The 26,868-nt window shown below is 37.2% G+C and overlaps 1 protein-coding gene across 2 annotated transcripts in view; it reads left to right on the forward strand.

The window, feature by feature from the left end:
- MGAT5 (alpha-1,6-mannosylglycoprotein 6-beta-N-acetylglucosaminyltransferase) overlaps nt 1-26,868 on the forward strand; it is a 133,103-nt gene that overhangs the window by 36,796 nt on the left and 69,439 nt on the right. For both annotated transcript variants that reach the window (XM_056348624.1, XM_056348625.1), the window contains 2 exons: nt 11,872-12,257; nt 16,187-16,354. In XM_056348624.1, the coding sequence (XP_056204599.1) occupies nt 12,020-12,257; nt 16,187-16,354 (406 nt within the window). In that variant the 5' untranslated portion in view covers nt 11,872-12,019. The remainder of the gene's footprint in view (nt 1-11,871; nt 12,258-16,186; nt 16,355-26,868) is intronic.

A 26,868-nucleotide genomic window follows, 5' to 3' on the forward strand; every position in this document is an offset into this window, starting at 1 on the left:
GTTCTGTCTTAGTAAATCTGCAATTGTGTACTAGTCTATAACCAAAACACATGTGAAGGAAGAGATCGGGGGGGGGTTGTATACCTTTTTGGCCATTAACATTACAAACTGTGTTATTTGAGAGAATTAACTACAGGTAATGGATCTATGCATTTATTTTGCTTGGCAGACTCTGCGATGGGTATCTATGGCATGAACTGAGTTTGGTAGTCCAGAGTAGTTTAGCGTGTTTTCAAACCTAGGTTTGAATGAGATGTGCTTTTTAAGTGAATTGATAACCCTGCTAATATCACTTTGGTTTATACAGCGGAGTACTTGCGGAGGTCACAAACTGAATTCCTCTTTAATGAAAATATTCCAAGAATGCAAGTCATGGCCTCCAACTGTTGGTATTTAGTAGTTAAAACCAGGCTAGATACAATCCACAGCACTGTCTTCCCGGTAATGACACCCACACCCTTGAGCTGAAATGCCTATAGTATGAATGTCAGGTCCTCAAAACCTGCGGTTTTTGTTTTGCAGGTATGCTCCTGTTCTGCTGTGGTACTTGCTAATGTAAATAGCGATTTTGAGACTGAAGGTGTGATTTTTGTGTCTATTAAAGACAGACTTCAGGCTTCATTTCCTGGTTTATTTAAGGATAACCTTCTTGTGTAAATTCTAACTAGAACCTTTGAGAAGGAAGAGGAAATTCATGACTGCTCAAGCATTTGATATTGTAAATAATTAAATTTGCCAAAATATTAATGTTTACGTTTACTTTGGAACTGAACTGCAGAAGGAATAAAGATTTGCTTTCAGCACTTGAAAGAGAAGCTACTTTTGCTACCAGACCTTGAATGAGAGTATTGACAATAGTCCCAACAAAACATGCTTTGGAGAGGAGGCCTTCCCAGTAATTTGGATGATTTATAAAAAGCATTGAGGCATTAAAGAAAGTTCATTACCCAAACCATTTCTGCGCTGTGGACCAGAACCAGCAGATGAAATAGCTTTGTTGAATAATATTATAGCTATTTAGAGGACCTGAAAACTTGGGAGTGTGAGAGGCTGAGAAGAGGAACACTGATGTTAAGGATAGGGTATAAGCAATGAAGAGAGCTTATGGGGTTGTGCATCCATCCTTTAGCATTGTGTTGGGCAGAACATCAACTCAGAAACCTTTGCTGCTTGCTAGGAATTTTTCATACTATTTCCTGAATTGTGAGGGTTTTTTTTGTGTGTCCTTCTGCCTCTCCCTGCCTAGCAGTAGTCTAGCAGAAAGCTACAAGGTGAGGTTACTGATTCACTTTCCTTATGCTGTCTAGGCCAGCTGGTTTTCCCACCCCCACCCAACCCCCCATTTAGCTTTGTAAGGGCTACAGCTGAAACAGAGCTATTCCTCAGAGTTTGCCAGTACAAGTTTTTCTACCGCTGTCTAGGGATGATAAAAGAGGGGAGGCTGTTTTCCACCTACTCAAAATAGTTCCTAAGTTGTGCCCTACGATGCCAAGTACAGCTCATGCATTTGCAAAGGAAGCTTGTATAGTTTATTAGAACTTGCAGATAACTGGAAAGCTGATGGCCTTCCAGCAGCAAAGTAGTTTTAATGTAGCAGGTCACAGGTTAGAATGTAGTCATGCTTGGCTTGGTACTGGCTGTCCTTTGAAAGTATTGTCATGGTCATGGCCAAGTTGTTCAATGCTTGTTGTAGTTCATGGTAAAGCTTTAAAATTCATAGCACCGTTGTGAGCATCATGTGCAGAGAGGTTTTATGTGAAGGCTCATATTATTCCTATTTGCTTATGGCTGGATGGATCAGAACCATGTAGGTATCAAAAATGCTTCCTCTAACAGTTGCTCAGTGGCTCCCTTCCACTGAGGTAGTTGGTCCTGTGCTTTTGGAAGAAAAGCATTACTTTCAAGGCCTACTGTTGCTTTAAAGTTCTGTCTTGTGTGACTGTAGGTTTCTGAGGGGGCTTTGTTTGACATGTACAGAACTACATGTATGTCCCTTTAAACATTTTGACAGTGGGAATGCTATGTTTGTGACATGAGGTTATAGTTTAACAAAAAAGTGAGCTGTGTAGCTTTGGTGCTGTTGCTGACCCAGTAACACTATAGTCACTTACCAGTTACGGTGGGATAGATTGTCTTTTTTAATGCTATGCAAAGCTGATCTCTGTGTGACAAATAGTTGCTACTTACGAAGAGAAATTAGAAACATTAACAGCTTTAATTTCAATGAAAGTGCTCTTCTAATCTTTGGTGGTATCAGCTGTTGATAAACACCAGTGTTGATCAACAGGGTATATACAGGTGATGCAAGAAATAGGTTAAAATAATTTGCTGTCCTACTAACTTTCAAATTAGAAATGAAGTAAATTGCAATTTCATCCTTTTTAATAAGGAAGAGAAGGACTTAAATGCAGAAACTAGAGCAATGGAATGATCAACAATGCTGTTGCTTCCAAACAGGTGACTGTGTTGAAATTTTAATTCCATTAAGTTTTATGCTTTGGAGATGCAGCTTGTATTTTCAGCCATTTGTCTAGCTACAAAAGCTGGAATGTGTTCAAAATGCTTGCCAAGAACAAATGCATTGGAAGAAATGTTATACTTAGACCCAGATTCAAGTTGCTCTAAAGCAACAGAAATAAATATTTCTGAAGTCTTATTTAATGTTCAGTTTAGTGTTTTTTCTTTCCTGTGATCTGATACACACTTGCTTAATAGCATACACATACTAATTTCCTATCTGTGTCTTTCTACTCTTCCTCTGTTTTAGCTTGACTCTTCTTTTTCCATTGGCATTTGTCCTTTACAGAAAGTTTGGATGTAGAATCTTGTAGTGACAATGTATTTAAAACAAATCTAATGAGAGTTTCTTTTTGTTTTGATATCTTACCATCCACCACAAATAATAAGAAATTCAAGAAAACTATTTTTTTTACACAGATGTAGTTATATTTCTGTGTTCTATTTTTGAAAATTTTGTAACAGTAAGATTTACTGAGTATTTTGATCTTGTTTGGATCTTTTCTTAAATCTTGTACTTATTTTCGGCTCGCTGTCTGGGGTCCAGCACAATTGCCGAAGAAGTACATTTAGTGTGTTGACCATCAAGTTGACAAGGGATGATGGTTGGGCATCCACATTGATGAGAGCTTTCTTGCAGAATACAAAGAACTTTTTCACTTTCCTCTGTGAGTGGGACAGAGCTGCTGCTGAGAGTTACTTGTTTTTTCTCTTGGACAGACTGCAAGATGTGATGTAACAGGCTGATTTGTGGTTAACAGCAGTGGGTGAGACTGGAGTATCTGCTTGATGCAAGAAATTAGCTAATGGATATGATTTCTATATAATAAATTTATTTCTTCTTGGAGTGCTAAGTAATTTGGTTGCTCTGATTATAAGATGAAATTAATTTTATTATTCATTGAATATAAAGTTTCTGAGTAAGTTCATATCAATGCCTGTAACTCATGCTACCACAGTTATAACGTGTCCTAAAAGAGACAGGAGAGAAGTACCAGAAAAAGTTGCGCACATAGGATTGCTGTGTAAGAACCAAGGACATTTTGCTTATAACTTTGGAGAACTTCCAGATGATCTGAAAAGTATGAGACTGTGCTTCTCAGCAGGTGCCATATTTATGCCTTTCAGAGGACAAATTCCAAATATAAAGTCAGCAATGACATAAGAGCATGTCATATAGCCTTTGTGGGTAGTCATGAGGAGGGGAAGAGAAAAAGGTGTGTACTTGTATCCACACTAGAAATATGTTAAAACTTCTGGTCATGAATCCTATTTTTAAAGTTTATTAAAATTAATGAAGTAACTTAGAGTTTTGTTTAGTTACAGGGGATTCTTGAAGGCATAAAAGCATGACTACTGCATACCTTTTTCACTGGTTATGGGGATGTTGTAGGTGATGACTGAGGTGCTCAGTGTCTGTAAGTTCTTTCTTGCAAAATAATAATAATAATAAAAAATAACTGTTTCCTACTCGCTTGATCAGCATGCTGACATCCAAAATGTTCTTTCTCAGTGAGAAAATGCTATTTTGGGCATTTTGTTTTAAAGCAATGAGATAAAAGTTATTAATATACCCTGTAGTTTGCCTGTAAAATGTAAATTTCTTCTATTTGTTCAAGGTCAGGAATGTTTCTGTTTTTCTGAAGCTCAGGGAAGTCTTGATTCCTAGTCCTAAAATGAATTCATTTTTTTGATCTTTAAGCACTTTATTAAACGAAGATCAGGTTAGTTTGTGATTATGGCCTTAAATGCATTGCCTAGAGTGTTCTTAATCAATAAACAGTATTTGAACCATAAAGATTTAAATCCATAAGGATTTTTCCTTACAAATTTCCCTGTAATTCTTTTTTCCTTTGTCCTCAGTGTAAACATTCTTCCCGTGTTTACTTTTTTCTCCCTGAAATATCAGGATAAGCAGAGAACATGAATAACATCTGATGGTTTAATTTCTGTAGAACTAAACTACTGAAAATGATGTGCTAGGTAGGAAACTGGAAACACTTCAGAGTGCTCTGTGAAACCACAGACTCACATGGGGAAATTTAGGTGGGGTTGCCACCCAAACTGTTTATAAATGTAAAAATTTATTTTTGAAAGAGAAGGCAGGCTGCTTGCTCAAGATGAACATTTACTTGTTTTTATGGCATCTTATCAAAGGCTGCTTTTTTCTCCTTCAACTTTCATCCCACCACCTCCTGCCAATTTCTACTACATGCACACGCATGAAAGCAAACATGCCCCCCCAACCTAAAAAAAAACAAACCCAGAGTATTTATACTCTTGCTCTCCCTCAGTCCATCTGTCCTGCTTCTACTGTTGTGACCCAGTGTTGTTCTGCTTTTCTCACTTCATGGGATTGCATCCCAAATTGCCACTTCAGGCAGAGTGTGGTACCATTTCAGCTGTAGATGGGTGGTGAGAGAGAAGACGTAGTGACATCTGTCAGCTAGAAGAAAAGAATGGGTTGGCAGAAACATTGCTAAAAAAGTTGAGCAGCAGAAGGAAGAGCAAAACCAAGACTCCATAATTCAGCTAAGGAAATGGGTATGCATTTATTTTATATACTAAAAAACTTAAATTATAAAATATACAGTTAGAAAAAGTGTGCAGAAACATCTGTTACCAGATGAGTCTGGTATAGTTGCATGATTTTTCAGCTACTTTTTCTTTCTGAGGTGCTGGGAATGGAGACAGCTTGTGAGGCATGTAAGGAATGTGTACACCTTCAGCCAGTTGGAAGCCTCACCTAGACCTTGGACTTGTAGATGTAGGTTAATACTACTGGCTTTGCTAACATGTTTCTGCTCCTTCCAGAACCTGCTATCGTGAATCTTGTCTTTCACAGGACTGCACAACTGAGTGATGAAAGCTGATTTTAAGATTAACAGAGATGTTTTGAGGTGCCGTAAAATTTATGACTTGAACTATTGAAATACATTAATTGTTTACTGATTAGTCATTGAAATAAGTGGAGACTTCCAGATTTAGTTATAATCTAACTCTGATCTGATCGTGTTTTCCCTCTCTTCACAGTAACCACCAAGTTGGTGTTTTGGGTTAATGTGTGATCTTTAGTTTCTTTTGAAATCTTGTAAAATGTTATATTGCTCAATTTATCTCTTGGAAGAAAAAAAAAAAAAAAGTAGCTAATGTAAGTTCTCAGAGGCTTGCAAGGCTGTGTTTTTCTTCCTTCATTATGTTGACCCAGTCTGGCTAGGACAGCAGGATACAGCCCTTCTCACCCTAAGCAGGTGTCAAATCAGCCTTTGACTGTCTTACTGTCTGCCCTCCGCTTTATGCATTTGACATGGTTAGTGACTAAATGGCAGCTAAACTGCTTCTGAGCTCTGTGTTAACAACTGAGGGTCCTGAGTTTTGTTTAGGTGCGTGGACAGTTTTATGTCAGTAGAACATATTTCCTGCATTTGTTGGTTATTTAATTGCCATGTCAGTACTGGAGTCAAAAAAGTACGAAAATGTGCAAAGATACTTGACGTGGCACGAGTGCACATCCTGTTGAAATGCAAGTATTCCTATCAGCAATCAGGCTTCTTTTTTTTCTTTCCCTCTGCTCTAGTTTATCCTTTCTTATCTTGTGCCAACACAGCATATGACTATTCTTTGATTTTACTTGACTGTATTAAGTAGTAAGCCATAGCTTGTCCAGTTGTTAATGCTGTATTTTGAAAGAAGGAAAGGTAAATTCAGCCTCCAAAAGGACTAAGGAAAGCTGACATCTTGCAATACATAAAAGCAGTGTGGGGTGTCCTCAGCACAGATTGCACTATTTGAGAATGCAGATTGGCCAACTGGGGTGGGACATCTGCAGAGATGTTCCCGCAGGAATGAAGAACTGCTGTACCAGGAAATCCATTAATTTGTATTCAGTTGGGCTATAGTGCACATCTGTTTAGGCAATGCAGCTGCAGTAGGAGACAGTGCTTAACATCAGCCTGGAATTCTAGTTTATGTATATGCTGAAGCATGTCTGGTTTAAACTATTAAAACCTTGCAGTCCCAGTTTGCACTCTTTACTCCTAGAAACAAGGTTTTAGAGGATTGCCTGTCCCTTTTAAGATGCATTACATCAGCTTCGGCATGAAGCACAACTCCTGGCATCCCTTAGTAGAGAAGTGCAGGGATATAGCAGGTGTTTTCACTCACCGCTGTGCTTTCTGGCTGTAGCTCCTGGTGTGTTGGCAGCCCACTGGATTGACACTTGAATTATTGTTAGCTTTTAGGTTAACACATCCTTCATAAGAATAGAGGGAATTCATATCTTGACGTTTGTCCTCAGTTGGTCTGTAACAAGTTGTACAGAATCAAATAGTTGCAAACAGAAGTGCAGCATGCTGTCTTCAGAAAACAGGCTGGAAAATAGATCAGTGTTTCTGTTAGGATCCTGATGTGTGGGCTTTTAAGAGCACCTCTTTGAGCTGGTTTAGGTACAATAACAAGTTGTGCAGGGTCAGGCATAGTGGCGTGATGCTGAACTGAATGCGCATTGTTTATGTATGGATACATGTAAGAAGAAAATGATGATGGCTATGACCAAGTTTAGAAGGCTGATAAAACAGTTTTAAATCAGCTTTAAACTTTACAGCAAAACTTCACTAGATTTATATTCATTAACTATACACGTTGCTAATGGCTAGTTCTTACTCATTCCTGGTCATTATTCATATGAATATGCATATTCAAAGCAATTAGTCTGTAACAATCTCATTATAAATTAATTGTGAGCAGACAGTACCGCAGAGCTGGTGCCGCTTATTTAGCAGTAATAGCTATGGTCCTTGAGGGTGAGATGTTCAAGGCTGTCATGGGTGCCTTTCCTTGTGCATAACAGTTCTGTTCCTCCTTTTCAGCCTTTGCTGCTATTGAAAGAAAAGCAGGGGTTTTTTCCAAATCTCAAGGTTGCACTTACTTCATCAGTGACTAATAATTGAGCATCACTGAGTTGCTTACAATTCTGGGGCCCCTGCTTTCAACCTGTGCCTCTGTTTTCAAGGCCTTTGTTCTTATCTCATATCTAAGCTGTATGCCATAACAAGAGGCACCTGGTACCCAGCTCCATCTCACACAAGTTCTCCTGATAATTTCGCAAGCAGGAGAGGTCAGAATTGGGGCCTTGTATATTTCGCATGGGAACTCAGCTGGCCTGTTCCTAGCAATGGCGATAAGATTTTTCCTGAGCCATTTGGTACAAAAATGCATGTGTATGGTTTCCTAGTCATGCTGTATAAGTTTGCTTAAGTTTTGAGTTTATAACAAGCTACTAATTAAATATTACTTAGTCTGTTGCTACTTTTATGTATGCAACAGCTGCTCCTTTGGCTACAGACAATTATGGTTTTATAACGGTGGAGCTAGTGATGAACAGTGCATTCAACTGATGAAACAGTTCAATCCTGACTATCCTGAGGATAGTGCTTCTCCAAGTTTACCCTGAGTAAGTACCATTTCTTATATAGGTACAGATTGGACAGAGAGCATCAAGCTTTGTATACATATGTAGTTACAAAAGACTGCTTAATCTGTTTTAGATGATTAATTCTCCCTTTTAAACAGTGAAGAGGAATATGTGTCACCAAAATCTGTTCACATGAAGATTAACTGTTTATACTCTAATTTAAGGAATGAAATAAAAAAAAAAAGATAAAAGCTTAAAATGCTGAGAAATGTGTGGTTTGCATCCCTGATGTACAGATCACTAGCACTGTGATACTTTCCTGATAAGATTCTAAATAGCTTGAGGGTTTTTTTTGTTGTGATGACGTAGGAGTGGTAATGTTATCCTCTGTAACTAGTGAATCGACCAGCTGTTAAACAGGATTTTATTAAATATAAGAGAACAGGAAATCATGTGCTTTTAATGAAGCTGTTTAATAGTCTTAGTACTTTTAATATTTCAAAATGCTTATGCCTGTGTAAATGGGTGTAAGGTCAGCCCTTTTTAAAAGTATGCTAATCATTGTTAAGAGGTAGAGGCAGTTCTGTTTTAAATTGTGGTTTATTTTTCACAAACAAGTGTCAATGTGTAAATGGTCTGTTTAAAAAAAATAAACAAAACACCAGTGTGTTGGTTCAGTTGTGAGATTTCAGCTGGTTAGAGTTAAATTCATGGAAGAACATAACAAAGCTGTTCTTTATTAAAGGTTTTCTTGCCTTTTGTAGTTTTTCACTTTCACCCTGTTTTTCACACTTGGAGTTTAGTTTTGGTACATTAGCTATTCTCAGTAAATCAGGAGCAATTATCTTCCTAACGGTTTCACTGACAACCTCACAACTATGACATACCCAGTTTCCAGAGGGGTGCTGGAATTATTTCAAGAGATGTCTTACAGTGCGACCACCTCTTTTCAAGGCTTTACTTAAAAAAAAAAAAAAAAAAAAAAAAAAAAAAAACCAAAAACAAAAAAAAACCCTGTCAATCTTCATAGGCACATAAAAATCTGTGTTTACATGTCCTCTTTAGATATAACTCCCATTGAGAATTTGAGAGACTAGACTAGGAAAAGGCCTTAATAGTTAACAGGTTCAGCTCCTTTGAGGACATTTATAAGGCAAGGGGAAGGGAATAAAGGAAATACTGAACCACTTTAAGTTTGCAGACAGCTGCTTGGTATGGGCAGAGAGGTAACTAGTCAGCAGGCACTATCAAAGTCCATAAGTGATTACAGCAGAAAAATGTGTGTATTGGTTAAACTGCTCATTTCAGTTATTAATTTCCTGTCAAAACAGAAATAACACAGAGATGTCTCTGTGCCACTCTCTTCATGGTTCCACATAACCCCATGATATCTTCTGACCAGTGTTTACTTAGGTACCAAATAATGAGTCATTATATGTATGTGGTAATCATTAACCATGGAATAGTTGTGTTGCAGTCCTTGTTCTCTGTCAAATCTAGGCTTAAACATACACCAAAGTCAGTGCAGATGTGCATTTGGCCATGAGAGTGTAGGAAGCTCAGAGATCGTGCTCCTGTCCACTTTACGAACCTCCACGGCCATCAGTGTGCTGTAAAGTTAATTGGTTAAGTACATGTTGTTGGACATACATCAAGTTGCTGGGCCCTGGAATTACTTAAATGACAATAAAAGTAGGACTAATTTGTGGTGTTTGGAGTTTTTGGTGGTTTGGAGGTTTTTTTGCTTTTAGCACTTGAAATAGTGGGTGCCATTCTTCCATCTGTCAGTGAATTTTAATCCTTTCTTATGGCAAAACTTTAGTATTTGCTGTCTGCCTTCTTACAGTTCTTGAGTGGATTTAAGTTGTTTTTTTTTTTTTTTCTGTTGATAAACAGAAAAGTCAACAGCTATATTTAAGTAGATCATTCTCGTGAGTTATACATATACTGGTTTTTGTAATCATCCTTGTCTTTTCTAGAACTTTATAAAGAAGACTGAAAAATACTTGCCTTTTTTATTACCGTTTTTAATGTTAATTATGATCTGCTTTTTTTTTTCCCCTGAACAACTAGTCATAAAAAATTGTTAGCACTTGTCTGTTAAAACATAGAGGTGTTAGGTTTACCATCTTATTTGGTGCTCTCCGCTTCACAAACAACTGATAATTGGCAAAGAAGTACTGACTGTTATAACCACAGATCTTACTTCTGTAGAGGACATTGTCAATTCTTAGTTGCAATTAAGTCATTGAGGGAGTTAATCTTGAATATTACAGATTTCTTTTTAAAGTTGTGATATCCTTCTAAACTATGGAGTTTTCTATATTTTATCACACCAGATATTGCAAGAGAATAGTAAACCATCCCGTTTTTAATGAAATAACAATACTTTTTAGTCAGCCCAAGAGTGTCCCAAGGCTATAGTTAAATAAACTGAAAGAAGTAAAACTTCTCTCTGCCGTTTCTTGGAAAATTGACTTAAGTTTATGGAGAGCAGCATTAAACAGAGTCCTTCATTTTCTCTGTTGGGACCATTCATTTTCTTTATTGAGGTATTTTAAGTGTAGAAAAAAGTCAGCTTGAGGGCTTTATAATCTTTTTCACTGTACTTGCAATTAATTTTTCTGCACCATTCCTCCTTAAGCAAAAGATGACTACAGATTGGTTTTTTAGCAGTGTAAATACATGGCATAGGCGCTGCCTTGTCTGCCTTTGGTTTACGATTTAATGCACATTCAGTTCTACAATCAACTATAATCAATAATGCTAAATGCACACACAAGACATTGAAAGATAAGTGGTCCAAAGGTATTTCTGTCCCTCTGCAGAACTGCTAATTCAACTGAAAGCAGATCTCAAGGGAATTTTAACAAACAGGGAGCACTGCTAGGAGGCATCTGTGTAATTATCCTATTAAAACACAGTAACATCTGCATTATCTGTGCAAGTGCAGAATGGAAGGGAACATTATGTTCTCTAATCCCGTCTGGGAGCATTATGAAGTTAAAAGGATAACATTTTACCAAATCTGTGTTTTAACATGATAGGTTACACTTAATTACCTTTCTTCTCCTTGGGTTTTATGCTAAGGACCCTGCCTCGAGCCCTCATCACAGAGCTTTTCTTGCCTTTGGATTGTTTATGCCAAGTTTTATCTTTGAGTTTACCATGAAAAGATGTTCCTACTTGTGTCATGAAGGCCATTACTACAATTCTTTTTCGCTAGTGTGTGAAAAGCTCCAAGAATATTAATTTTATATATGAAAGACATGTAGCATTCAGAATTACGTGTTTTGAATTTAGTTGCAAAGAGCAAACTTTATGAATAATGAGTAACTATGCATGGCAGGGGCCACACAGGAGCAAGAGGAGATTATTCCAGCCTTCCGACTGCTAGCAGTGTAAGCCATGAGAGTGTATTGGCTTAAATAATGTAGATTTCTTTTTTCCTCATTACCCCTGAGGGAGTCTGATTTCCTGATCACCTATCTAGCCATATGCTGTAGCTCTTGCCAGGAACTCGGAGCAGTGTCACTGCCAGCTGAAATTACTTGTTTTCTGGGAACTGAATTATGTTGAGAATTGTTTTAAATTGCTGCGCTGGCAGCATCACAAAGTTTTGTGTGTACACACACAAAAAATATGTAAAAGCAGCCGTACTGTGAAACTCAACTCAAACTGCTTCAAGCATTGAATTTGACCTAGATACTGAGAGGTGTTCTACACGTGTTCAGGCGCATCATGCCCCCTTTGTGCTCTTTCCAGTTTCTTTGTGCTCTGGCTACTACAGTACAATATTGATCCATACAAATAAAACATTTAAAAATAAAACATACTGTCTGCTCCTGTTTTGTACCAGTTACAGTGAAGACCTAGTATAGGTAGTAAAAACTTCTAATACATTGTGGTAAAAATGCTTCTTTTCTTTCCTCTTGTAACAGGATGGAACTGAAATACATTACGTTGACGAAGGAGTTGGAATAAGACTGAGTCCTGCTCTGTGATATTTATATACCTGGACCATGAACTTGCTGTTTGGCTTCATGCTTTAGGAACCTTTGTAGTAACCGTGTGAAGCTGTTGGGAATCATGGCATTCTCTCCATGGAAGCTGTCCTCTCAGAAACTTGGCTTTTTTCTGGTGACTTTTGGTTTCATTTGGGGAATGATGCTTCTGCATTTTACTATTCAGCAGCAAACACAACATGAAAGCAGTTCAGTCCTGCGTGAGCAAATTTTGGATCTCAGCAAAAGATACATCAAAGCATTAGCTGAAGAAAATAAAAATGTAGTTGATGGGCCTTATGTTGGGACAGTGACAGCTTATGGTAAGTGTGTGCTCTAGATTACATGATAATCTGATGAAGGGTTTTTCTAAGTTGTCCAAACATTTTACTTCATAATGCTTTTCAATTGACAATGCTTTGCACTGTGGATTTTCTGCAGAGAAGGAGAAAACAGTCTTCTCTTGTAAGTATGAAATGGGACAGATTTTCCATTTCAAGTCACTTGGAAATGAAGTTGTCCACTAAATTTTACATCTGGCTATATCTAGTGTGCCTCAGGTTATTTGTTAGAATTTTATTTAAAAAAAAAATCTTGCTGTTTTTGAGAAATTTGGGAGGCTTTTTAGTTTGTGTGTCAGTGATCCAAGAAGTCCCTTGTGGAGGAAGGACTTGCCTTACTGATCAAGTGGAGACCTGCTATGTTTATTCTTCTATCCCATTTCACTTATTTGTTCAGTCAATTTACTTAATGTTTGAGTTTGTTTATCTGGCATAAGCTTAAATTAAGTTTAATTATATAACTTTTTGTGAACTTCTGTGCTTTGTTCAACAGTAAGTTTTAATGCTTACTCTCTTCCATTTCACACAACATGAGTTAAGATTGTGTGTATGTGTAAGACAAAGTATGCAGAAAAGAACGAAGCATATTAGTAGAAGATATTATGAAAACAAAGATATAATCCAATTTCAGATTAGGTGTGGCCCCTTTTCAATCTAATAAGGTCACATGATACACCTTACTTGTTTAGCATTTTTAGCACTCTTTCATACTTACCTATGCAGTTTCAGGCTATCTGGAAAGTTAGTGGCTAATTAGGCATTTAGTATTGTTTCCTTTTATATTACCTTAATATTCAGCTCTGAAGAAATTGTATAGATGCTTTTTGTAGGCTTGGACAAAAAAATAAAGACTAGGATGCAACACATAATAGCTGTACCTTTTTCTCTAGTTTTCTCTAAATATGCTTCGCTTTTTTGTGTATGTAATGAAAATATTCTGCTGGGAGGTTCTCTCCATGTCTTGTTTCTGTTACCACTTTTTTCCTCTAAAAAAAGAATTTTTGAGTTTGTGTGAAGGTGCTTGCCCGGAAGTCTGAGATTATAATCCCAAACGTAGGCAACATGATTAAACAACAAGCCATGCTTATTCTGTAACTTCTACTGATTTGTGACTGTATGTTGAACTGTACTGGTATTGTAATCTTGCAAAGTAACACAAGCTAAATGGAGTGGTACTAGATGAATATTTAGATTGAAGACCTCCAAACAAGTAGAAGTCCCTAGAGGTTGTGTGCATAGACTTAAAACCCTACCTCCTATATAGCCATCATCAGTATTCTTGTAACTTGCAAGTTACCTTGTAAGGGTGCTTGATGGTAGGTGAATTGAAGAAGAATTAAAAAACAACCTAAAAATCCTCAAACAGTATGTCTCCAGAAACTGAAGGGTAGCAGCATTAATATGTGCCCTAGCTAGGTCTAAGGGTACAGGATATCCTTAAGCTAAGTTCCCCCTGCAGCTTGTTGCCCGTGACTTTTGTTTTGTGTTCCAAATTCTGCTAAGGAATAAGTTGACGTGCCATCAAACAGTGGTCAGGTTCCCTAGGAGAAGTTAAACTGCATTTAAAAGTAGGTGAAATAACTTTGTAACATTTCTGTGAAGGTCAAACTAAGTTTTGTGTAGAAATTTCAAGTTCCATGACTAAGAAATTCAAAGATTTTAAAAATTTTGAAGTTTAAAGGAAATTTTGGACAGATGTTTTCAATTAAGAAGTTTGGAAAGATGCAAAATAATGATAATGTATTTATTTAAAATGTTAGAGGGAAAGATGCTGTGGTGAGTGAATAACACCATATTAAATAATACTTTATGAAACTGAGTAAGGTAATTATTTAGTAAGTTAGCTTGTCCTCTTTGGCATACCAAATGATTTTTGATAGTAAATGATCAAGTTAGCTGCTCATGGATAAACATGTTAATGATAAGTAGTAGAAGTTGGTTCAGTATTCTATGAAAATTAGTACCCTTGCTATTTAGCCTTTTTATTTCTTTGACTCTTACGCTCTGATTGCTCTTAACGAGCACAATCATGATTTCCATGTTCAAGAATAAGTTTTAAGTTTGCTTGATTTGGCAGCTTTTACCCACCCAAAAGGTTTTCAGTCATTCCTCAGCTGTGATTTCAGGGCTCGTTCACTTTCTCGCTTTTTTTTTTTTTCTACCATATACTCACCTGTCAGGTAGGGTTGATCAGATGCTTTCCTTTTTAAAAGTTGTAGTGCAAATATAGAATATTAGATTTTTATAGCAGTAAACAGTAGTTTTGCAAAAATTACTATGAATTTGTGCTTCTGCCCTCCCCTTCTCAAAGTAGCCTCCGATTGCTTTTTTGTTCTGGTAAGCAGTCTCTCATATCAGTGTTGTAATATTGGTATTAAAAAATAACATCAGTTAGCCATTTTTCTCTTTATGGTCAGTGTATGCCTTTATGTATACTATTTTTCCTCCTCATTGTTTCCTGAATATTTTTATTTTACTACTTCTTTATCCTAGATTTTTTTTCATCCTTCTGTACCATGGTTTTATTCATGTTAAATCCCTTCTCCACTCTTCCCTTTCTTCTGCACACTATAGCATTAAGTGACTTCTGGACCCCTTTAAAAATAGTCCACATCATTAGTGCATAAGATTCCATCTTCTGATCTTTAAAGGACAAAGGAAACGACACAGTTATAAAGACAAAAATCTACTTTATGGCTCCACGGAATAAATACAATTCTCCATTCATTTGGAAAAAAAGAATCATAAGCTTCCTAAAAGTAATAACGCTGTCTTGTTTACTCTCTCATTTGCACAAGAATTGGGCTAGTCATGGAAAAAAAAAAAAAGGGAGCACAAAGTGTGGCAAAAATACAACTGATGTAGGGGCAGAGCAATCTCCTCGGATGTAGGGATAAATTTTCTACTACAGATCAGAAAGTTACCTGATTCTGAAGTTGTGGAAAGCAGAAAATGTATTACACATATGTACATGTAATTATTTCACATAATTAAATGGGAAAATAATATAAATTCATCATACAAATTTCTTTAATTCTGAGACAAGGGTAAATGAACAAAGAACAATACTTTCCTTCATCTTTTTTGGCTTGTTGCCACTATAATTATACAGTTTAGTCTGATAGTGGTCTGTTTTCCCCCCTCTTGTCCAAAGTTCTTTTAGCGTGCCCAGCTGTCTGTATTACTTCAAGAAATCTGAACAAAAGAAAAGGCAAAGAAAAAATATCAGAGAGCTCTTGCTCGATTGTCATTTGATATGCAAATTCCTGTTATTGTTTGTTGCTTTCCACAGGAAGGAGGTGCTGTATCAAACGAAATAGAGAGGTAGAGGCAATCACCAACAGACAGAAGAAAAGAGACGGGTGATTTATGATGTTTTGTGTATACGACAGAAAGGTTGAACTTAACATTTGGTTTTTTAATCAGTGTAGAACCTGGTTGTGGTGGAGGAGGTGCAGGAGAAGGATTTTGTACTGGCTCAAACCTGTCCCTTTTGGGAAGGGGATTTTTCTTTCCAGGTGACCGAGCATCTAACAGACCGTTCCTCTGATAGTGCTTGGATATGGATTTAGGGTTAGATTCATTATTATTTAAGCAGCTTCTTATTAACTGAAGTACAAAGCACACAGGGTGGTTTTTTTCCCCTGTTTGTGTACCCATAAAGGTGCACACTTCACTTTGAATGTAGGATATGTATATGAGTTGCAGTGTGTACACAGAAGACAAGTTCCACACTTGTATCTGAGGCTGAACAGAGTGGGGAACATGAGTGCACAGACCTGCTAATAACAAAGATTTGCACTGAGAAGTGTCTATATATTCCAGTCTTACTCTTGTACCTATTTTTTTATTTTGTCTGACAGTGTGCATTGCATTATTAAGCAATTTTAACTTTTTGTTTTCATTTGTAGATTTGAAGAAGACACTTGCTGTCTTGTTGGATAATATCTTGCAGCGCATTGGGAAGCTAGAGTCCAAGGTGGAAAATCTTGTACTTAACGGAACAGGAGCAAACTCTACCAACAATACTACCACTCCTGCTCCCAGCTTAGGAGCAGTTGAAAAGCTTAATGTAGCAGGTGGGTGTGGCAATTGTTGAAAATCTTCATGGGCAGTGTAACCTGTATTTTTCTCTCTTGGTCATAACATGATTTTTCAGTGTTAGATACTTGGAATGTCTTAGAAAACAGAATTCAAAGTCTAGCCTGTATCAATGGCAATCTTACATCCAGTGGTCTTTTACAAGCTCAGAGGAAGACCTTCTCTGGTAACTTGAATACATTGGCAGAGAATTTGATTTTCTTCAAAGGGGTATAATCTACCTTGTTCATGGTAGATGTTTCATACTTTAAATGGTTGCACTTTAGAACAATGAAACTGGGCAGATGTTTTCTCTGTAAGCCTCATTACTTGGCTTGGTATGAATCTTCTCTCATTTCTACCATATACACTTTATTGGTTATTCACTGAAAGAAAACATTTATTATGTTTGTTACTGGTTATGATTTAAAAACATCTTTACCTACTCTACTTAACAGCGCTTATGATTTGACACACAGAGAAGACCTACCTGGTACCTTCAGCTTAAGTAAATATATTTTTAAAATGTCATTTTGAAGTCATTAATTTTGTCTTCAGTGAATGGACTGTTTGCTACACTTAAAACTTCTCAAAGTGTTTGAGTCCTGTGGTGCTGGAATGTGTCTCCGGCCTCTTCAGCTGCATGTCTCTATTTCTTTAGTGTTCCCAGCTGTGAATAAATCTTGTTTATACCACCTGGTTTACTGCCCTGCATCTGCCACCAAGTCTAAACAGATACTGGCTGTCCTGACCTATAGGAAGATCAGAGTCTACTCTGCTAGTGCATCTTTGCAGTGCCACAAAGTTGGCAGAGCAGAAGAGTTAGGGCAACTTGGTAAATAGGTTGATAGCTGTGCTCCCAAGTCTTGCCTGTACTTGGGTTTCCTGTAAAAATAAACACTTCTGTTGAGAGGGTATTACCCTCTTAACTTTGTCAAAACAGAGGAGCAAATGCTACCTTTGGTAAGGTAGTGCCACTGGAAGGAAATCTGATCTGGGAGAGCAGCTGTACAAGTGATTACCTGATTACAGTATACCAGCAGAGTTGCTGGCTCAGCTGCTCTGTCCTAACTGCATTTTTCTGTGTCAGGACACTAAAGGCATGCTATCTCTTGGTGAGATAGACCTTTGTGTCTCTCTTGCCACATAGTAAAAATATTCCTGTAGTCATTTACAACTCTTTGCATGTGTGGTTTACTACTGCTTGCCTTGTGGTACGTTCCCTCCCACCACCCCCTCCTCTGTCTCTCTTATCTTGGTTAGACCGAGGGCAGATTACAAACAAGTAACTAAGGAAGTATAACACCTGCAGGCTACTAACAGGGTGAGCCATGTTGCTACCACAAGGCATACAAAACAAGATTTTCACTGGAAGATCTTCCACTTCAATGGAAGGCAAGCTAGCACAGTATTGCTATAGTTTCTGGGGTATATATAAAATGAAAAAACATTCCTGTATATTTTCTTTTTGTAGCTGGACAAAAGAGAGACTTGATGCTGTTATTTCAGTAGATTTGCAGATAACTGGAAGAAACAGACTCATGTTGTTGCTCATATCTTTATAGGCAAAGTATCACTGGTCTGACTAGGTAACTTCTCTCATCAGTTCTCAAGGTGAATTACATTTTGTTTGTTATTCTTGGAGTTTGCTAGATTCATAATTTTAGCACTCTCGAGCAACATTTAAGGAGCTTGGTGTAGGAGTTTTCAGTTTGCGGTGTTTACATAGCTGTTTGCTGCCTGATGCTTGCTCTGTGGCAAAGAATGCTGTTTGTTGTATTAGGGCTTCATTTTTTACTTCTGACTCTTGGTACACTAAGTTTAATATAGTTGCTTCAGCTATTTTAAACAGCAGCAACAGAAAAACCTTTAGGACACTGTTCCTTAAAGGTTTGATTAATGTATTGTTCTGGTGAGTGTTCGGATAATGTTACTGTTCAGATGTCTCCAGGCTGGATACAACCAATGCATAGAATAGAGCTTGAAGCTAATCCTTGTGTTAAAGTGCCTGCTGTTCATCCCTTTGAAGCGATCACTGGAAATTCATCTGATCAGAGGCAGCCAAATGGAAATGAAAAAACTTGTTTCTATTTCCATCTCCATAGCAGTTTACTGACAGCAAATTCTGGAAGCCATGTGATTCCAGTAAAATGATAATAAAAGTATCTTCTTTGCTAGGAAGGATTTGTTCAGAAAAAAGGTGAGTAAACATTGTGATCACAATATCAGCTACAGGTTTTGTTTGCAATATTTCAACAGCATCATTTTTTATTGTGCTAGAGCAATTAGAGATAATCTGAAATTTGTTATAGAGAAGGCATTTTGTTACTCAGTAGCTTGTCATTTTACTGGAACTGAAACATGTATGTATACAAATACACATACTTCTGTTGTTTTCTTTAGTTTATTCAGCTGTCACACTACGAAATTATCACATAAAGCAAACACATTAGGATTATCTTTCCTCTTTTCAGCTGTAATATTTTAATGCTGACTTTAGACAAATTCATGTTAGCTATTGTTAGTAATTTCACTCTTCCTGTCTGGACAATTGTAATATTTATGGAGCGTCCTAACAACATCATGTTTAATATTTTTAGTAACGTTTTTCTGCAAATCTTTTTTTTCCTCAGAGTCCCTGCTTAAAACTCTGAAGTAAATCAAGTACTTCATAGCCTCATTCATCAGTGCAGTAGTGCAGTGTCATTAGCAGGCTTTCCTAAAAAAGTCCTGCTGGCAGAGGAGCTGCTTCGGGCATTCATTATTTTTTGATTGAGCTGTCATAGTACACTGAGACCTGATTCTATAATCAGTATAACAATGTCCCTTTACCTATGCAAGGCCTTTCTGAAATAAATGAAGCGTCATGCAGGCTTAAGCTGCACCTTAACATCTATTGACACTGCTTGTAAACCTCGGCAGTAAACAAGTGGAGTCACTAACCACCATGAAATCTGCATTTTGTCCTCTGTGACTTGTGTAAAGTTTACTGTGTCTTATATACTACCTGAATAGATACAAATGATAAAATAAGGCATAATAGAATGACAGGAAGGTGATTATATTGTAAATATTTGTCTTCACTTTGGATTTTGACTGGACACAAACTTAAAAGCAAAACATAATATTTTTCTTATAATTTAAAATTGACTACCACTGACTACCACTACTTGTCAGTCTGTGCTATGACCTTTTCTTCATTGTGTATTTTAAGTATTAGTAACACTTTCATGGAAAAAAAATACGTACTCTTTTATCTGCAAACTAGGAAGAACAGAGATGGTGATGATAGTCAAGATTTCTCCTCCCAAAGCCACTCTGCAAACAGAGTTTTCTTTTATTAGGTACATTGCTGTAATCAGAAAGCAGTCCTAACAATAGTATTCATATGCCACAGGTAGAGTCATGATAATCATGGAGTTCTCATTTAGTTCTGGAGTCGAGTTGCTAAAATCAGTCCAGGTTATGGTTTTATCTGACTTCAATAAACACAACTGATACATGACCATGACTCAGATTTATGGACTGCAAAATTATTTTCTGTGAGATTAAGGACACCGACAATTGGACCAGATAAGGGTTTAAAAAAAGAAAAACAATTCCACTCCCGCCTACCTTTTCTGTATAGGCAACAAGAATAATAGTATAAAAAGGGAATATTGATAGTATTAGAATGTATGGATGTTTTCTTCAGTTCATATATACATTGGTTTTAGCTTAAGTGAGATGCAAGTTTCAATGTGGTCATGTAAGTATGAGAAATGGTTGTCAGTTGCAAAGTGGTTGAAAAATCAATTTGTTTAAAATGCTGGTATTTCTCAATGAACCACGGTCACGGGGTATTTAATATTTGCTCAGTGTATATCTTGATGGCAAAACGTCTTTTGGTCCAGGAAGGTTCTTTCTTATAATTAAGAAACTTGCGAGGTTACTTCTTCTAATGCACTACATGTGAGCTAAACCTGTCGTCGTCTTACCACAGTCTCTTGATACTGCAACATGAATCTACCATCGTTCTTTCTAATGAAGAAAAAAAATATATGTACTTCTTGATATTTTTAATATTCTTTTGGGGATATAGATATTCAGACTTTTAAGAGTGGTCACTGCAGCTGCCTGGGCAAATAAATTTGAGTAGTTTATCTTCCCCTAAGGAACAGATCTGGTCTGTGCTAGGACAGCAGTTGCCTGTAATTCAGTGACACTATTAATAAAGGAATACACAGCCTTTGCAGCCTTACAGGTGTAAAGGCAGATGAAAAATTTCCTCTGAACTGTATGGATGAGAAAAGACCTAATAATAGTGAGTTTTGTAGCTCTTTTTAAAACAATTGTAACTACTCTTTCTAGTCAGCACGTCATTTGGAGTGCTACCACATGTCTTCTAAAACTTTTATCAGCAACTTCTGTGGGTGTTCCTGATGAATAAATAATAGCAGCAGTAGTAGAAAGATGAGGTAGGACAGTTTCTTGAGGAAAAGAAAAAAACATTAGGGAAATACCTGGCTATTCAAAGTTGGTTTGATTTAAAAAAAAAAAAAAAATGATCAACAAAACAGAATATAGTCTTGACTATGGAAAGTGTTAGGCAATGTGAGCCACAAAGTCTGGGGAGGTCCAGATAAGCGTTGGACCAGGAGGTGTTATAACCTGGAATACTCTGCTAAGATAATCCATTATAAATTACTTCACGAAGGACTGAGCAGTACCTTCTCCAAAAGAGCCGGCCAGCAAAGGAAAAAGGAGGCACTGCATGGGAAATAATCAAACTGTTAGCAGTTTGGAAAAAATACCTGTCTTTGTGTTGGGATTATTAGTACAACCAGAGTTGAATAGTCTCTGGCCAAACAGTAGCTGTCATGGCTATTTATGCCTTATAACAGCCTGATAGAAATGTTTGTGGCTTCATAAAAACAGTTCTGAACAACTTTTAGCCAGTGTTTCGACCACTGTAGCCTGAATGAGCAATGTAAGTGATGGGTATTACTTAGTACAGAGCCCATGATTTTTTCATTCAGTAGAGTAGTCTCTCTGTTATCATACTGAAACCTACAATTTGCTTGTTGTTTGAGATGACAGCGTAAGTAAAACGTATTCTTTGACAAAGATTTATAATTGTGCTTTGGGCAGACATGCAGACATCTTAAGAATATGACTCAGTATTTAAAATTTAGAGGCTGTTTGTAAATAAAGTTATTCATCATTTTACAAAGGTCTCTTCATCAGTTTTGCTCCTTGGTGAGATGGAGAAAAGTGGTGTGGGTTGTTTTTTGTTTGGTTTTTTTGTTTGTTTGTTTGTTTTTTGTTTGTTTTTTTTTTTAAATAAATTGTTCTACCTCTGGCTGTCAAGCAATGCTGTAGAACCGAGACAGCAGTGGTGAAATCTGCGATGGAAAATATTGCTGTGTGGTGGTGTACAGACTTTTTGGCAGATAAAAGGATATGAAGAAAATCCATCTGGATTATGTTTGTTCATAATAAGAAGGTGATAGGAGTTGGTAGGAGGAAACGTTGAGGGTTCAGCAAGGACTGTAACTCAGCTGTGTGTGAAGTAGGTGAACTCAAACTTTTGATTCATTTTTGAGCTCCCGTTCAGAGACTAGAAATATTTCTCTTCCTTTTCAGACTCTTGGACAACTAGCATTGTTAATGTATATGTAGACAATACTGTATATTCATATCCTTAGTGTGTTTAGGTTTAATGTTTGTAGTGTGGTACCGCACCTGGTTTCTTCCTCTGAAGTTAGTTTTGCAGAATCTTTCATTGAGGGAAGCACAAGAGCAAAACTGCTTCTGTGCTCTTTTTGAGTTGTGTGGAAGGATAATAGAACATAAGCTCGTAGTACCACAAATATCTTTAATCCTAATCACAAAGGAGCTGAGGATGGGACTGCTGCTAGAGGGCTGAGGCTGCACAGGTTGTGTTAAAAAGCAAAGCAGTGGAGCACCTTGGGTAGCTTGAGTGAGAACTTAGGTGTTACTTTCCCCAAACCCCTTTAGATCCATGTATAAACTAATAAGCATACTTTCCTTTTTCTTCTTCCCTCTTAAAAAACATTGGAACAGTCTGGTGGTTTTGATACGGACAGTTTTCAACTGCTTTTTCAGGACCTCAATTTCATTTATGAAAGAATAAATTGTTAATAAAGATGCTTATAAGGCTTCAACTGATTGGTTTCAGAAGCAATAAAGTCCTCTTCCCTTCTTTCTCTCTCTCCTCTGTATTTATCCGAGTTGTATCTGAAAAGCTTTTAAGACATTTGGTAGCCATCCTTTCTGCATTTGTGGGAAGTAATACATTCCTGTACATGCAGGAAAGCATTAATCTAAACCTTGGGTGCCTAGCAGATAAGTTTTCATCAGGCTTTAGAACTGGAAGCTGTAAGGCATTGCTGCAAATAACACCCTAGGTAAATCTGAAGTTGCTGTTTTGGAGATGATTAAATGGAAATGGGGAAATACAAAACGACGGCACTTTCAAGCAGAGCTTGTCTGCATGGCTGCTTCTGTTGTAGCTTGGTTGCATGTGATGGGCACAAGATCGGTTTGTGCTTTTCTAAGATAACCATGAAAGAAATCCTTGATTTTTGTGGGACAGTATTGCACCAGGCATATTTCATCAGATAGGGCAATCTACTTGCTTAAACATGATCAAAGAATCAGTCCTCTGTTGTCTTCATGTGATTTTTTTTTTTTTTTTTTTTTTTTTGTGGTGGGGGGAGGGACGGGGTGGTAAGCAAGGGATGTGGGGTTTGTGTGTTGTGGATTGGGTTTAGTTTGGGCTTTGTTTTGGGGTGGTGGCGTTTTTTTAATCCTTCTAAATTGTGAACTCTTGCTGTGTTCTGGCAGTTATGGGAAAAACTTGATTTAAGCAAACTGAAAGGAACTGTTTCAATTCCTCAGGCTTTAAAACAGTACTAAATAATAGTGGTATTAATTCTGAATATGCATGTTGCAAAACAAGTTTTTTAAAATAAAAATGTTTATTTAAAGAAAGGGCCAAGGTGCTCTGAGTCCATTATCATTTTACTGTGCTTGGCCAGTAAAAAACTAATTTTTCTTTAGGTATAACCATCTAACACCTCAGATTAGTGTAACTGCACCAAAAACTGTGGTAGCCTGCTAGTTTGCCAAGTGTTCTTTTGCCTTGAGAAGTGTCACTTAGGAAGATTTTAGTTGTGTGTCTTTTGATCCCATAAAAATGAGCAAGTGAAGGAGGTTCACTTTAAATCCTCCTCCACACCCCACTTGTACATAGCTGGTACTTAGCTCAGTTCTAAGACTAAGAACAGTCAAGTATCAGGTTGCAATATGTAGCACTGCTCAGCGAGGGAGAATATTTTTGGTGTATCTGTTCAAAGTTTCAGTAGCTTTTTTGGCTTATGCATTAACTTGTTCTGCTGTATTGGCTGTTGAGTTCTCTTTTAACAACTTTAGCATTAACAACTTTAAAGTCACTCATTAGGATGCAGACTTCAGTATTTACTTGTCATTTAAGACATGATGGCTTGGATGCCTGTCAGATACCTGGCATCCTTTGTGAATATGTAGTGAGGCAGGCTGACAAGTCAGCTTTGGCAATGCTGCAAGCAGGCTTTTTTTTCTTTTGTATTTTTTTACATTTCAATGGTGAGAAGGACCTTTGTCGAGGTATCTGCCTGTCTCTCTTCCTAAAGACTTGGGGCTAACACACCAAAGCCTTTTAGACGGGAGGAAAACTCAGGTAACTTCATGATCAGTTGGTTTGTTTCCATGGCTCTCATTCCTATGAGCTGTTAGACATGTAACAGCCTCGTTAGTTTTAGCAGTCTGCAACTGTAGTTCACCCCATACTTCTGTAGTTGCAGAGGCAAACTAGATTAGAAAAAAGGTAAGTTATTGCATATTATTCTGAATTTCTGAAGTTGTTTTCCTTTCTTAAGAGGACTACAGTAGGCTTCTTCACTTAACGTAGTATGTATATGTTCGGTATGGTCATGCCTTAAAAAACAAACTAGTTGTCCCCACAGAACGTCATTGTGTACTGGTTGTATGGTATGTGGGCTGCAGGGTTCTAGTAGCCAGGATTATGCTTTCTCGGGGCGATGCTTTGCTTTGACTTGTACTTACAGTGCCTTATTCATTGTGCTCTTTTTCCACATTGTATATAATATCAAGCAGTTTTTCCCATTTTGTTGTCCATTTTGCTTCCCACAAAGGCAGTAGTGTGGCGGTGGGGAGAATTCTGTGTTTTTAAGCCTTGCTGTTGCAGCACAGTGTAATAACTGTGCAGAAGACCACACGTGAATATTTTCCACTGCAGTGCTAAGTTGTATTAGTAATGCTGAAGGGGGCTGTTAGTGGTCCCCAGGGCTGCATTTTGATTAACCACTTGACTACTACTTGAATTCCCCTAACACTGCATTGATTTCAGTTGCATTAATGGAACACAGCAGCATAGCTGGTGTGAGGATGGACTAGCAGTAGAAAAGTTAATTTTCTTTAAACCATACCAATGCTTTGCTACTGAACTTTCTAAAATGTTAGTAGAAAGCATTTTGTGCTCTGCATTTAAAATCATGAAATCTTTAGCTCATTTCATTGAATATGTTGATGGTGCTTTCAGCTCACACTGCAAATTCTCTCTTTAAAGAAATCTTACCAGCTGGAGATGAAAAATGTGAATTAAATTGAGAATGTGTTAATGGGAGAAGGGAAAGGAGACCTTACACAAACCAGCTTTAACTACAGTGTTACATCTAACCATAGATACCAGATTTCAGAACTGAAATAGAAACAAGAGAAGGGTTCCATGATTTAAAGTAAGAATAGTACTTTTATTTAATGATCAAAGCCAGAAAAGATATGATTGGTGAATAGACTTGATCGGGTATGATTACTCTGTCCTCATACTAAGGAGGTTCCTGGTTTTGAGATCTGCTGATGGGGAAACACTGAGCTGAACTATTGTCCGTATTATATGTCATCAAAAGATATTCTAATATACTTTTTTGCGCTAGGCTAAAAACCTGGGGTTTAACCTGAAGGTTCCAAAGTATATATGGTTTTGTGTCATGTTAAATTCTTAAGATATTTCCATTCTCTGAAGAATGAAGAGTTGGTCCTTAGCAGGCTAGATGCAAACTGTGACACCACAGCCCAATTTCAGCAGTATGATGGCTTTTTCATTTGTTTTAACCAGTCTTGCCATTTAAAAACTTTTATGACAAATAGAATACCTATCAAACAACAATCAGTGCTGAGTAACTAATTATGGCTGTTATTAAGCTTACTGTCTTAGTGGATTATTTCTAGACTTCCTAACTGTCTGAAGGAGAAAAATTGAAGAAGAGTTTTTTTAGCCTGTTACAAAGCACGTTACTTGAAGGATGTGCAGTACAGGAAGGGGACCAAATATGCATGTAGCACTCACTATTGCTTATTTTTAGTTTTGTTAAGAGTAACTAGGAAGCAAACAAAAAAAAAAAAAAACCACTTCCCTCTCATAGATTATGCTTTTAACCACATAATTCTCTCTTGAGTGTTGTAGACCTTCACTACAACAAACAAAACCTGTGGACATGGAATTTAATTGCAGGAGATGATGAAGACTTGTACGCGTGAACGGTGTTTAAAGGGAGCGATGTCAAAGGCCTGGGACTTTGGCCGGTATAGTTGCTTGTATAGAGTAACAAGGGAGAAGTATCTTTTCCCATGCAAGGTTAGGTGGCTTAGCTTAAATCTGCCACGTCATTCATGCTAACGTGCCAGACTTTGCACTGAAATAACTGATGATTGTTCACAAGTTCAGTTTCACCTGCTGTGCACTAGCCATCTCTGATGCAGAGCTGTGTATCTTTAAACAGCCACAGACAGTTGCAAAGTGAACATATGGCCCCTTTCTAAATGTGGGAGTGGAGTTTTTTGGATATATATTGAATGTCCCAGGACCTCACAAACAGAGCAATGTATTTAAAGAGTTTTTTTAAATCTAGAGTTTCTTGGTGTTTTAACAATGTTTTCCATTTTTCCAGTATAATCCAACAACTGTGTGCACTTAAGTTTATAATATGTTCACATTCGTCTTTTCAATTTGTCAATGCATTGACTTTTAATGTAACATTATATGAGATGAATGTTTAATAATTACATCTTTGCATAACAGCAGTCAAGAGGAGTTAAGCTACGCATGACTTCAAAAACACTTAGGTATGTGTAGAGTAGAAATTAGTATCACAGCTCACACAAAGCTTAAGGGGAAAAGCATGCATATTAACTACAGTTGCTTTGTACTGACTTGGCAGTTACTGTGTTTCTAACTTTTTTGGCTGTAAGTTCTAAGTTGTGGCTGGGAAAAGATCTCAAAACTTGCATTTTAGATTACCTAAATCCTAATTAAGGATAAAAAACCTTGTGGCTTCTCAAATACTATTTTTCAACAAAAGTAACTTTAATGTCTGACTTAGTTCTTCCCTGAAGGGAACATACACATTATTATCTGACATGCATTTGGTAACAGCATAATACTGCTATT

The sequence above is a fragment of the Falco biarmicus genome, chromosome 8 (genome assembly GCF_023638135.1).
Source record: "Falco biarmicus isolate bFalBia1 chromosome 8, bFalBia1.pri, whole genome shotgun sequence".
In the NCBI taxonomy this organism is placed as follows: domain Eukaryota; kingdom Metazoa; phylum Chordata; class Aves; order Falconiformes; family Falconidae; genus Falco; species Falco biarmicus.